The 14,259-nt window shown below is 46.8% G+C and overlaps 2 protein-coding genes across 5 annotated transcripts in view; one reads left to right on the plus strand and one right to left on the minus strand.

Annotated features, from left to right (window-relative positions):
- Positions 1-14,259, plus strand: part of TG (thyroglobulin) — a 273,793-nt gene that overhangs the window by 185,249 nt on the left and 74,285 nt on the right. The window lies entirely within an intron of this gene.
- The window catches only part of SLA (Src like adaptor), a 57,996-nt gene that overhangs the window by 30,490 nt on the left and 13,247 nt on the right, over positions 1-14,259 (minus strand). For 3 of the 4 annotated variants that reach the window (XM_033202287.1, XM_033202285.1, XM_033202286.1), the window contains 3 exons: positions 11,401-11,501; positions 2,238-2,337; positions 1,328-1,414 (listed from right to left, as the gene is read on the minus strand). In XM_033202287.1, the coding sequence (XP_033058178.1) occupies positions 1,328-1,414; positions 2,238-2,337; positions 11,401-11,461 (248 nt within the window). In that variant the 5' untranslated portion in view covers positions 11,462-11,501. Of the gene's footprint in view, positions 1-1,327; positions 1,415-2,237; positions 2,338-11,400; positions 11,816-14,259 lie in introns of those variants that run through there. The other variant, XM_033202284.1, reaches the window with a different exon arrangement.

The following is a 14,259-nucleotide window of genomic DNA, read 5'->3' on the forward strand; positions in this document are numbered from 1 at the left end:
TGGTAGCCTTATAAGGTCATAATTATGTCACTCCTCCTCACCACCCCCAGCTCCCACCAGCTGCAGCCCCACACCTTCAGCATGAAGGCATTGATGCGTGCTTGCTAATGAATGAATAGCTCCAGGGCGAGCAGTTGATGTAGAAGAGTCATGTGATTCCCATCTCTTTCAGAATGTGACTCGCATGGCAGCTCCTGCTCCACTTTTGTTCACCTTCATCATCCTAAGCATGGAAATGGCATCTGGTATTCACAGTTTTGAGATCATGAATACTAAAATTAAACTCGCAGAATTCCAGTCTTCAAAGGATTCAGGTGGTTATCTCTGTTTTGCAAGATGAGCATGTGGCACGTAGAGTCCTCCTCTGGACATGAAGAAGTAACTTAGTGTTTATCAATGGATGCCTCTTTTCTTTTCCATTTCTAATATGCTGTGCATTTCTTTGCCAACTTCTGGCCTCGGTAACTTGACAGATGAGGATAACGTAACTCCAGCAGGTGAAGCGACTTTTCCAAGACCCTCACATGGAAGGAGGGAAGCCAAGATTTGTGCCCAGGTGTGCAGGACTCCAAAGCTACCCAGGAGGCTGCAGCGGCCTTACAGGCACAACTACAGGAGAAAGCAGGGTGCTTATTTTCTCATCGGTTGAGCCTAGTTTTCTAAGATTTATCTTGTTCATCTTACCCATTTTTCAAGGAAGGCACATAAGCATTTTTGGCAGTAAGGATTCTGTGTGTTTCTGGATAGGTATTTGATTAGAATATAGCTAATATTTATCGAGTGCTTACTGTAATGCTTGGCATTGCTCCAAGAACTATACATGTATCATTATATCTTATTCTCCTAACAACCCTACATTTTGATAATATTGTCATATATTATTATCCCTGTCATTCTATGCTATGATCTCTACTTGACAGGTGAGGAAAGTGAACTGATGCATAAAAAGCTTGTTCACTGGCACACAGCCAGTAAGTGACAGAGGCAGGATTTGAACCTAGATATGCTGACTTCTAGTCTCTGCACTGTGCTATGCCCTCCGATAACATTTCCCAGCTGTTTACCACTCTGTGCCAGGAAGACCATGTTAGAGCTGAAAGGTCCAACTTCCTTCATTTTACTGAGGGAGAAGTTGAGTCCCAGAGAGCAGAAGAGATAAATTAGCTCAAGGTTGCTCCTTTCCTTATTGACTGGGTTGGGAGCAGGAATATCTCTTCTTGACCCAGTGCCTTCCTTTCCACTATGAATGCTGGAAACTTTGTTCCACCTTATGAGTCAGCAGCATAAGCATCATGCTTAACTGATGCCATTTGAGAAATGTACTCACCCATGGTAAACTCTGGCCACACATATTCCAGGGATGTAACTCTCTCGACCAGTGCTAAGAGAAATCGCTTTCCACCAGCCCCCTTCACTGTGAGTACAAGAACAGAGAACACAGAGATAGGTAAATAGCAAAACCAAAGGATGAATGAACAGAGTAATCAGATTTAACCCAGGACAGGTTGGAACATTCCTCTTTTAAGATCTGTCACTGGCCACATTAACCCAAATTCTGTCATCTGAAAATCTACTTTTTAAAGTATATGTGTCCAGTGGATAGCCCTCCATTGCAAGCCAACTGGGAAACCCTCCCGTGTGCTCGAAATAGCTGCTTTTCAGGGTTTAGCAGTTAATGTTCCCAACTGTTGGAGGCTTTTTAAAAATAAATCTTTACTATATTGATTTATACTCTGTAGTATAACCAAATATAGTTTCAATTATCTGCATCAATGAAGATCTAAATAAAAGGGGCTCAGAACTCCTGTCATGTTCTATAGCCCATATTGAATCAGACTGCAGAGGTAAGAGGAGAGAAGGCAAATCTTTTATGTTTCTCGTCCAAAGGATTTCCAGACCCCAGGGCTGCCTTCCCAGTCTTCATTCCTACATAGCATCAACACTGCACATGTGGTGGGAGATGAGAAGAATATGAGAAGAGGTTGGATCATAAAGGATCTCAAAAGTCAAGTTAAGGAATTTAAATTTGATCTACCAGGCAGTGGAGAGCTATGGAAGGTTCTAGAGCACTGGCCACATTAAAGAGGAGGGTTGCAGTATGGGTCAAATTTCTCACCTCGTAATGGGACCAGGACTCATGTGGACCTACACCACTCTAGCTAAAAATCAAATACTTTTCACCCAAACCAAGTTTATCCTGTTTTGAAGATTGCACAAGTTTTGAAGAGCTGACTCACTCAGAAATCACACGCAGTTTCTCCCCTCGGCGGAATATCGGGGGACTGATGTCAGGAGATGGGTAGTCACTCAGCACGGCAAGGAAGTCGCTCTCAAGTCCTGGGGAAACAAAGGCAAGGGGGAAGGGGGCAGGTTGTTTTTTATTCACAAGGAGCTTAAAGGTAGCCTTGGGAGGGAGGGTATGAAGATGAGATTTTCCAGCAGGAGATACCTTTCTTGTTTTGAACCACCAATTTACAACAAGGTCCTCTCTTCAGAGATGGCCCTGCAGGGTGTGCGTAGGAGCCCTGAGGATCAGTGACATACTCCTATTCTTAAGCCTTCCTTGGCCGTAATGTTCCCATCTGAGAAATGGAATCCAGAGGCTGTGAGATGAGTCACAGGGGCTGGCTTCAGGCCCTGTTCTAAGTCTACTAGCCTCATTCTCTCCGTCTTTAAAATGGGACTAATAATACCTCATTCCAGGGTCCTTAGGAGAGGAGATGAGAGTATGTTACACCACATACATTCACCTAAGTTGCTATAAAAACACCCCTTCTCATTACCAAATCCTCGGGTGTCCACTCTGGGACCCAGAGTTGTTATATCTATGACATTTTCGGGGAAGGGGTGTCAGGAAAAATGAGTTCTGAGGACCCATTAGGACCATGAGGCAGTAACTCTGAGGTTAAAGAAAATACTTATTTCTTGCAGAACATAAGGCCCCATGCTGGGCATTTATTTAATAGGGACATTTGTTGAGGGTGGGGGTGGCGGAAGAAAAATTTAGTACTTTTCCTGATAGTGTATTGAAAGGAATTCTGATGAAGTTTTGAGAAGGAAAGAGGGCTGTCTGGTTCCTGACCGTAGAGGAGAGACAGTGATTTTGCTTTTTGACACTAAGCGATACATCTGCTTCTATCCTTAGTGATTTGACGTAATTCAGATGCATTAGATGCAGGGTAATATTTGGATACATTTTGGGGGGAAATAATAAGATGTCTTCCATATCAGCAAATGCAGTTATTATTTGCTATGACTTTCATCACTCCACCTGCTGGCTGGGACTTTGAACTTAAAATTCTGGGTAACATCAGCTGTTCATTCATTCGGCAGCTACTTACTGAGCACTGTCATGAGTCAGCATAGGTGAGCAAAGCAAGCCCATTCTTGCTGCTCTCATGGAGCTCACGTTCTACAGGATACATAAATAGTCATGGGAGGAACTGTTCCCTGGTTCGCTCACCCCAAGAAGATCTGGAGAAATCCCAGCACTCAGTCTTGTGGGCTCCGTGGCCCAAACAAGCCACTTTCTAGGATCCACGTACCTCCAGATCCTGCCTCTTACACTCATATGTCTTGCAGCCTCTAAGTCATAAGCCTCTTGGGCAGACTAAGTCTAAAGAGAGATTAAATAGTAGAATCGGTAGAAAGATGAGTGAGGTTTTGAGTGAAGGTTATGCTTATCAATTGATAAATGAATTAGAAGCCAGTAATCATGGTGGAACAGTGCAGTCGAATGTATTGTTGATTTGGGGAAGCTGAGTCACTGACAATAAGCCATGTAAAAGCAAGAGTTTCTGGATGTGAGACAGAAACCAAAAGTGTTATTTAGTGGCTTTCTAAGTCTTGGAAAGGGATCAGGGCTTTTGAGAAACAATTGTGTCGGGACGTAAAAGGGCTGGCCCAGCCAGATCGCTGATCTGTCCTGCTGCAGATCTTCCCCAAGCCTGTGGGGGCAGCTCCCTCACATTCTGCTTTGCTGAATTCAAAAAAGGGATTCTTCCCTGTGTTGCTTTGACTTCACCCCAGTAAGTAGAGGCAGCATTACAGTTGTGTTAAGTTTGAAGCCAGAAGTCTCAAGGTCTCACAAAGGGCAAGTTCACGTTCGGTGGGGCATAAACCTTATGCAAATTTGGCAGTCCTCTTTGAGAAAAAAATACACAATTGCAAGTACAAAATGAGGGACAGACCCCAGGAAGGTGCTGTACCAACAAGGGGGTCTCAGGCATATGATTTGTTTGACTTCCTGGCAAATCTGCCCAGAAGCTGAGGCTGACTTTGCCACTCACTGAGTGGAACGCCTCCTTCTCCTCTTGGGCCTGAGTTTCCTAGTCTGGAAAATGAGAGGTTGAAAAGCACCTTCAAGATGGAAATCCATCTTCCTGGACTAATGGCTGCCACATATGAAAGGGCTGTATATTACTGTGGTACTCTGCTGCCTCGGCTACATGTGATGGGCCTTTCTCCAACTTGCCAGGTGCCCTGGTTCTCAGAGCCTCCGGATAGGCTGTTCTCTGCCTGGAACACACCCTGCTCTTTCCTCCCTCACCCCTCCCACCTGTGTCAACTCTAAACTCACCTCTGCAGAGACTCCTGGGGAGGCCCAGCCTTCCTGCTGTACTAATTCTTCCTCTTGGCCCCTAAGATTTTCCTCTGAAGCGGTTACCCAGGTTGCATTTTCCCATGTGTGTGACTGTCAGGGGAATGCCCATCTCTCCCCACCCCCGACTGTGAGTTCCAGGAGGGCAGAATACTGGTGTCTTCTGTGTCTGTAACCTGTGCCACACCTGTTTTACAAAGGATGCTCAAAGCAGCCTTACTGAATGTGCAGAGCGGTCCCTGTGCTGCAGTGCCCCTTAAATACAGCTGTCAAGCTTCAGTTTTAAAGCAGATCCAGGCAGAAGAAAACCTGATTTGTGGGAGGCAGCTGGGTAGGTGGCCATTGTGGAACCAGCCCCTTGTGAAAAACATGTTGAAATGGAGAGGCACAGAGTGTGTCCTCTGTGACAATAATAGAACCTTGAGGTAGATGGTGTGTCTACAGAGGGGTTTGAGGTTTAATGTCAAATTCAAGGTTAAGACTGTGGAACAGAACAATTGTCTTTCCTAACATTAAAAACAAAAACCAACAGAAACAAAAACAAAAGCAAAATCCCACTATAAAAACCACCGTTCCAATGAGGGAAAGGGAGGCATAAAGGGTTGGAGAGTTTCAATTTCACAATAACAAAGTTAAGTTTCCTGTGGAATTTCCGTAATAGTGATGTTTTGATAGCTATGGCACTTAAACATCACTGAGGAAACTTTGCATCTGGGCTCTTGCTTAAGGGTCAGATAACCTGTGTCTGATCCTTTGCAAGAGATTTCACCTCTCTTTATCATCACCATTAGCCAAACGGGACAGAGTCACTGGGAAGGTATTACAGTTTGGCTTGTACTTCTGTGGGGCAGGGTGGCCATTCTAAGCAAGGCCTGGTGCCAGGATCCCTTCAAAGTCTTCCCTGAGCTTTGGTTGCTACAGAAAAATAAATGCAATGTAGGAAATTTAAGTTTGTTGGTAAAGGTGAAACATATTATCATCTACTCCCAGAACTCCTTAGCTTTAGGGAGAGCTCAGCGTTTGTTTGAATTCAAGCAGAGATAAATGAGTGAGGCAGACAAGAGGAGAGCTGAGGAAGTCAGTGGAATTATTGCAGACCTAACATAAGGAAACAAATTAAGTGAAGACATATGCACTGCGCATGAAAGAAGAAACCCAGAGAGAATTTTGGGGAGACAGAATGGGGCTTTGAAATCAATCAGAACTGGCTAACATCCCGCCTCCGCCACTACATAGTGGTGCAATTTGGGGGGAGATTTATTTTTAACTAATCTGAGCTTGATTTCTTCATGAATAAAAAGGGAAAATACCAAAATATGCCTCATAGGATTGAGTGAAGGATTCGTGATGTATTGCATATCAGGGCCTGCCTTAGTAAGTGGCAGGTAATATTATTTTCATGGAGAGCAGGGTCACCAGACCACAACTCAAGACCAGTGTTAGCCAATAACTTTCTAAAATTTCCAAACTAGTAGTGTCAACTTGAAAATTGCTTACTCTCTAAAAATGAACTCCACTTGGTGAGAACAGAAGGTGAAATTCAAAGGACCAAATATTTGCTGATAGCTCAACTTCAGAATGTCAAGTTGAACAAAATGTACAAAATCGTAAAATAGGAAATGAATTCACAAAGGGGAGGGACCCAGGCAGGCCTTACGGGACTTAGTCAAGAGAGGACAGGCCCTTTTGTGAATTGTCATTCCTTGGTGCTGCATGACCATTTCTTTTTCAATGCTGAGAACCTTCTCAGTCACTCCCACTTATAACTGTCTAGTAAAACTAGTCATTTGTCACTTCCAGTGCCCTGCCCAGCCCTACAGAAAATACGTGATCCTTTAAGGGTGAAGACGCCAAAGCTGGGAGAGTTTTAGTCACATATCTAGGGAAAAGCATGAAGATTTCAAAGCCTGGGGTCCTTCACAGAGCCACACAGCTCTCCTTGTCACTTAATCTCCAAGCTTTCCTCAGCCCACACTTGACCCTTAACAGGGCAGACAAAGGCAGACTCCAGCTGAGTCTTCAGAGTTAGCATGAGCTGCTCAGGGCAGCTGGTGGGTAGGGAGCTGTACAGCCCAGGGATTGTAGCCTCTTGTTTTGCATTCCCTGGAGTCATGTCTAAACTCATGGTCTCCTGAGGGGTCAAAGCAGGCCTGACTTTTAGTGTCTTCTTCAGGACACACACACACACACACGATTATACATGCAACTAACCAATCACACAGAGCTGGGCTAGGTAGAAGGTCTACCAAGTTCTGCGGTCACCATGAACCAGGCTTGTGAGCCCTTTTAGTCATATGTAAAGGACTGTTTTTGAGACCAAGTAGCCCTCAAAGCTCTTTTCTGCCCATGCCTTGGTTTTTCCATATGTTAGTGGGGACAGATTGGAACTGCACAGACCTGGAGGCTTTTCAGGGTCAGTCTCAACTCTCTTAGATGCTAGAGGGATATAGGCAGAGCTAGCATAGAACAGAAGCAGGAAATAGTTAAAACGAATATTTTGGACTGCATAGACTCAGAATGTGCTTTGCTTAGGCACCCAGGGCTTCTCAGACTTCCGTTGTTTTCATACCACATCCCCTTCCTCGTCATCACCAGCAGCAGCAGCAGGGAGCACAGCTCTGAGGGGAACCAGGCACTGGGCCGTGGTGGTACCCAGGTTACCCCTGAAGTCCTCACGCCTCCCTGCGAGGTTAATAGATTGAAACTCCCTTATTTTGAGTATGAGGAAATAGAGGCACAGTGAAGTCCAAAGACTGCCCAAGAGCACACAGCTAGGAAGTTGAGTCCCAGGTTTCAAAACCAGGTCTCCCTGGGCAGGGCAGGGCGTGGCTGTGTCTGGACCACTCAGCTCTCCTTTGTCATAGTCAACAGCACTAGTTACTTGATAATGTCTTTTTAAAAATTAATTTACTTAAAAAAAGCTTGAGTGCTATTCTAAGCAATGTGACATCATGGATTTCTCAGGCTAGTTATATATTTTATGACGTTCATCAATGTACAATGATGTAAAAGTTGAATGATCATGTTATGCCTAAGACCATCTCATGTACCAGCAGTGAGGTTAGACGCAAATAGAAAAAAGGGATCTGGCCCAAGATTTGACACAGATTCACTGTCTGTGGGACCCCTTGCTAGGGTACTTGAGCATCTGTGTCACTAAATCTGTGGCCAGGCACATTCTCAGTCACTCAAGAACAAGCCTATCCTTTCCCAGAACATGCAGGCTTCTTGAAACCCTGTCCTTTTCAGGCACACACTGAGGTGGGGAGATGGACCTTGGAGTCGGACCACCTGGGTTTGAATTCCAGCTGTCTCGTCTGAGCTGTATGGCCTCAGGCAAGTCATTTAAGCTTCTTGTACCTCAGATTCTCCAACTGCAACACAGAGATGATAATAGGCAGAAGCCTCGCGGGGCTCTGAGAATCGAGTCTGTGCGTGTATAGCACTGGGACTGTGTCTGGAGGCGGTGAGCACCAAGCGACTCTAATCATTCCCATTTTACAAAGGAGGACAGACAGACTAAGGAGATAAACTCTTTCTCATCTCTCGTTGTGTGTCAGTGCAGGGGCAGAACTAAAAGCTGGTCTGTGGTCTGCAAGCTTAAGGGATTCCAGGGTTCCCAGGGACTCGTAGGAAATTCAGCTGGCGGCTACCTCCCACCATCCCCAGGTTCTGATTGGTAGGCCTGGGGGGGACCCAGGAATCTGCATTGCAACTGCTTCCCAGGGGATTCTGATGCAGGTGGTATGAGGACCACTTGCTGAGAAGCTGCAAGCTGGGTTTGAGAGGTCCCTACCTCCTTCTTCCTTCCCTGAGTCCCACCTGCACCCTTCTTTCCACTGGGCAACTATGTAAACAGCATTATTTCTACCCTTGCACGGGCAGAAAGGGGTCTGTGCCGCTGCCTCTGTTGGTGCCTCTTCAGGTCAGGGTGATAAGAAGAGAAGGAACAAAGAGGGGAAAAAGATCACAGCAGAGAGACAGAGTGCTCATTTTAAGGTGGAAATATGCCGTTTCCTGACCACAGCGGGACTTCCCTAGGTTGTATTAAAAAATCCTGTACTGCCCATGTCTGGTGCAGAAGTATGCATAGAATTTTAGAGAAAATGAACACTTTGGGATCATTTGAAAGTTACAGAACTACCAGTTTCACCACTTTAAAACTTTGGGGGAATGGCCATTTAGATATAGCCTGGTGCAGTCAGGTAACCCTAAATGGAGTTTTTAGAAGTTTCCACTCCCTTCTTTGCTGGTGCCTGCACTGCATCATGCTGTTGCTTTGAGGAGGGACTTGTTCCAGATCTCTGGGGTGGGCCGAGTGACTCACCTAAAGTCACAGCTTCCACAGAACATTACTGGAAGTTCAGTGAGGGCCTTCTGTCTCTGAAACTTGTTCTATTTCCCTCTAGTCGGGCTTCCTTTTGTAGGTTTTATGACACTAGTTCCTGAGAAATCAACTGATCAGGAATGTTCTGAAAAGCTTAGTTTAGGGAAAAAAAGATGGGCAAAGCCATGTTCCAAGGCGTTCACAGTCCTGGCTTGGGAGAAGAATGATCTCCCAAAAGGTCAGAAAACATGGTTGTCTGAAAGTGTCCAGGCTGGCCTCTGTGTGATTTCTGTGCAGGGCCAGGGTCTGTGGAGCCTTTAACTCTCTGGCGCTGAAGCTAACGTGGGAGCTGGCTCTAATTGCACATTGGCCTAAAGCAATGAGCGAGACCTGCACTGTCTCCTAGGTTACTCATTTGAGGGTAACCGGATGAGCAACCACAGGAGCGTTAGCTGAGTAGGAGCTCATTCCATAAAAACCCGACCCTATGCATGAGGCAGATGGGGACTACTTAATACAGCATCACTGCACCGCCTTCCCCTCCCTCACTCAAGTAGGTACAAGAGAAAGAGGAAATAACGTTAGGACCAATGATCGGAGGAACGTTTCAGGGCTGGGGGTTGGAAAAGCAGCCCACCAGCGCTTGATGTGGTTGCCTGGATCACAAATGGGGTATGACCGGGGGAATTCTCTTCACCGGGGGTGGAGGGGTGGGGAGACCCCTCTCTCTATCTCTGTTCTAGAGGTGACCTCCCACCCACATAATGGAAAAAAATAAACTTATTTCATGACAATTTGCATTGAAAAGTTGAAGGCAAATGAGCAAGTCTTGGAGGCTGATGTTTTCATGAGGTTCGCTCAAGCATGCTGCACCTCTGCCCCAGGCTGAGAGGTGGCGACCTAAGATGGGTTTGGTGGGTGGGTGCGTCCCCAGCCTGCCTGGTCCCAGGGCCCTGTGATGTCAGTTTTCTAGCAGTGGTTATGACCAGAGGAGGGGACCGTGACCAAAGCCAGTTTGGAGAGGGTGAGAAAGAGCCCGGTATTGTCCCGACAGCAGCAGCAGCAGCTTAGCCACCCTGCATGTTGCACGCTGTTCTAAGTGTGGCACAGGAGGTAGAAGGCTGCTGTCTGCAGGGCCCTGAGGGCACATGCTCTGTTCCACCTTGTAATCTGGTTCCACCTTCTTGGTCCTGGGAAATATTCTTTTTGTTTATCCCTGTTCCTTTCGGCTTGGGAAGGGGAGTTACTTCACCAGATAAATAAGAGCCACTAGGATTGTTCTGCATCTGACTTGAAAGGGGTGTGGGGTGGCTGGGTCTTGGCATGCTGGCTTGGGGGCATCTGAGGCCATTAGACCACATGAGCTGGGCCTGTCCATTTTGGAAGCGGTGAGAAGGTTCCTTTGTGAGTGAGCCACAGAAGTCATGAAATGCGTAGTACCTGGAGACAGTGCGGAAACCTGGCGCAGTCCACTCCCCTGTCAAGCTGGGCAGACAGAGCAGCCATCTGTGCCAGTGAACTCCTCCTAGTGCAGTGCTGCAGGGGCTGCTGGGAACCATGTGTGGTCACCCCTGCTAGGAGATGGGACACCAGACCCCAAATGCTACCATGTAAGGTGGGAAGTAGAAGTGTCCAAGGTGCCCCCCGGCCTTCCTAACCGTCCCTTTCCTAAGACCCCAGAAGATGAGAATTATGGACTAGGAATCAGAGGAAATAAAGGTCAGGCCATTAGAAGGGGCCAGCGTAGCTGAGCCCAGAGCATGGTGGATTTGACGTTCAGCCTTTGCCCATTGTTCGCTGGTGTTCCCTCCCAGGCTTCTGACCAGTTGCTGAGGGACTCTTTGTAGCTTTCGGAATCTAGCCAAACCTGACATCTCTCCAAAAAGCTGACTTTTGTCATCACTGATTGACTTGCAATATTAGGCTCTTCCCCTGAGAATGCCTGTTACCTTGCAATCCCACCAATGGGACATAGGATTCCTTTGTTTTCAGGAAGCTGTCACGACGGTGCCTAGCTTAGAAAAGTAACACAGATCCAGCTCTTGCGGGGCTAACTATATGGATGATATTATATTATGGGCTGCCAGAGTTTGGTAAACAGGAGTTTAGATTTCAGAATCGGATGAGCCTGGATTGGATATTTATCAGCAAATGCCCAGTGATGTGGATCCCATTCCCTTTGTGAGGCTCAGTTTCCCTACCTGGAAAATAAAGGGATTAAACCAGCTGATCTTGGAGATCCATCTCAAAATGCCAAAGATTTGACCTCCTTCAGGTGTGCCAAGCATCCAATCCTTTTCATCTTTTAATTATGAATATTTGAACCACAAACAAAACTAGAGAGACAGATATAATGAGCCCTTCAGTACCCGTTGCCCCATTTAAGTAGTTATCAGCATCCACCACTGCCCGGTCTTTACCACAGGCTCTTGTAGCACAGACTTAAGCATCTCACCAAAGAAGCCAGACTTACCCTCTGGGTTGGGCAGGGGCCTCTCGGCAGGTGCAGGGGCGGATTTCATGCTGTTTCCCATTTCTTTCTTTTTCCCCGGGGCCGCTGGTGATGCCCAGAGCCTACGGTATAGGAGACAGACGGGGAAAGTCAACCGTGCCCTGAGCCCTCCAAGTGGAGAATGACCCAGTTTAGAGAGCATCATGCATCATTTTTCTGGCAGCTTGCTTCTTGAAAGGCGGCTGTTTATATGTGAATATGAGATTGGTGAAGATTGGTTACTTTTGCGCAGTTCAAGTTCTTTTATCAAGGGAATGACAGAAAAACCACAGAAAGGGAAGTTGCGAGCAAATGCTGTTGGTGGCAAAAGTTTCCATTCCTTCGCACCCTCGCTGAGGATGGTAAGCAGCCACAGCAGGGTTTGTGTGAGAAACCAAGCAGCATTTCAGGTGGCCCAGAAAGTATCTCCACTCAGGGGCCCTCACCATCAACTCTGTGCACCAGGAATTCAGAGTACAGAGTAGTGTGTCTGTACAACCAAAGGCATGAGGAGAAGGTACTTTCTGCTGCCACTTTTTGTCATCCGTTTGAGTTTGTCAGCATGCTTTAACAAAGGATGAAAGAGGAAAACTTCCTAACAATTCTGCATACCAGCTGCATGCTGCTGAAGCCCTTTCACATTGACTGTTACTTTTGATCATTGTAAAGTCCTTGCATCATGCTTAAGCCCATTGTGCAGTGAGGGAAACTGAGTCTCAGAGGGGGTAAGTAAGTGACTTGTGTGAGGTCACATGACAAGTAATTGTAGAGCTGAGATTTGTACCACTGATGCTAAATCTCTGGGTTGCTCCATAACAGTTTCCAAGGTAACCACCCAGGCTTAAATTTTCGCTGTGTACTTATAAGCTAGATGACTTCAGGCAAGTCATTAACCTTTTCTGTTTTTGTTTTTTTGAAACGCAGTCTCATTCTGTCGCCTAGGCTGGAGTGCAATGGCACGATCTCGGCTCACTGCAACCCTGCCTCCCGGGTTCAAGCGAATCTCCTGCCTCAGCCTCCCAAGTAGCTGGGATTACAAGCACACGTGCCATACCCAGCTAATATTTGTATTTTTAGTAGAGACAGGGTTTCACCATGTTGCCAGGCTGATCTTGAATTCCTGACCTCAGGTGATCTACCTGCCTTGGCCTCCCAATGTGGTGGGATTACAGGTGTGAGCCTCTGTGCCTGGCCAAGTCATTAACCTTTCTTTAATCATCTGGGAGGACACTAATCGAACAAACAGTGTTGGGTTGTGGTTACAAAATTAACTGAGATAAAGCATGGGAACCACTTTGAACATGGCCTGGCATAGAATACATGTTAGTTATTACTCTGTTTACTGATTGTCCTTAATGATAAAAGTTCCAAGTCTGGACCTTCATACGAATATTTTGGAAAGAGACATAGATTATCAGAGAATAGGGTTTTGGGGAAGCCACATTCCCTCTGGATGGTAGAAGCACAGAGAGGAAGCCCACATCCATAAACAGAGCTCTGCCTGCTTTGTGGGGTCAAAGAGAAGAGATGGAACAGGGTCGCCCCATCGGCCTCCAGCCCAAATGGAAACTAATCTCCCACCTACCTGTGTCTGCAGCTCAGGATCAAACCTTATGAAGGGCACAAAAGTCAGCCCGTCCAACTCCCACCCTGGCCTTGAATCCTGTCTCCATGCCCTATGTGTACAGGTTCTGGAAAGAAGTACACTCTCAGATGAAGGCCCTGCCCAGGCTGAGGGAGGTCTGCACAGCTCCCTAATTTAAGGGAAGGGGTGGTGTGAGCTGAGACTCCTACTATATTAAGAAACAAGGAACACCAAAATAAGAGTTGTTTAAAAGTCCATGTATCTTAGACATTTACATGAACAGCTTGTCACTTACTGCTCAAGCTAATGCTTAGTGATATTCCCAAGACAATGACAAGGCTTGCAAAAGCTATAAACTCATAGTGCACCACAGAAGGGTTGGTTAGAATGGGCAGGATGTTTAAAGTGAAGTGCAAATCCCATCCTTTTTGGATCCTATTGATCTTTGTGACTAGAAAAGAGGATGCCTTTGCAAATTTAAGGCTCGGGCCCTTCTTTCTCCACTCTTGCCCCTACCATCCTCACAAACCAGAAGAACATCCACACTCAAAATCCCAGGGCCTCTACCTTGGTAGAAACCTTCTAGCAGCTGGGCAGGTTCTAACAGCAACGCCTGGAGTCCAGGAGGGCAGGGATACATTGACCGTGTCTCCATCCCTGAGCCTGGTGAAGGTACCCAGGAAATGTGCTTCCCCAAAATGCTTACAGAAACACAACAGGTGGTGTGACTCCAACCCACATTCCCTGCAGTTCAGCAGACACTTCCTGGGCATCTACCCGGTGCTGGGCCCTGGGCCAGAGACTTAAGGAAGTCAGGATCCCACCCACATAGTGGGAGTGTGCTGCCTCCGAGGCCCAAGTCAGGCAAGAGGGAAGAGGCAAACCAGGCAGCCTCCCTGGCCTTGAGGGGATTGTAGCCACACAGGCTGTCCTGCACAGGCCTCGGGAAGCATGCGTGTGACATGCAGAGGCTGCTCCGCACAGGCCTTGGGAAACACACGTGTGACATGCACTGGCTGTCCCGCACAGGCTGTCCTGCACATGTCTGCCTCTGTACTGCTCCTTGGGCCTCCTGGAACCTGCCTGCTGCCTTGGTTCCTCAGACTCCTTGTTTATCATCACTGAGGCCTTTGGGCTTCTAGGGAAAGTTCTCAACATGCAGAACTAACTCTGAAACCACATGTGTGTTGGCCTCGCCGATTTGCCACCATCTCTGGTGTCCCCAGACACAGGAAACTGTCCCAACAGTGCCTTTC

Source organism: Trachypithecus francoisi, unplaced genomic scaffold (assembly GCF_009764315.1).
Source record: "Trachypithecus francoisi isolate TF-2019V2 unplaced genomic scaffold, Tfra_2.0 Lachesis_group7, whole genome shotgun sequence".
NCBI lineage: Eukaryota > Metazoa > Chordata > Mammalia > Primates > Cercopithecidae > Trachypithecus > Trachypithecus francoisi.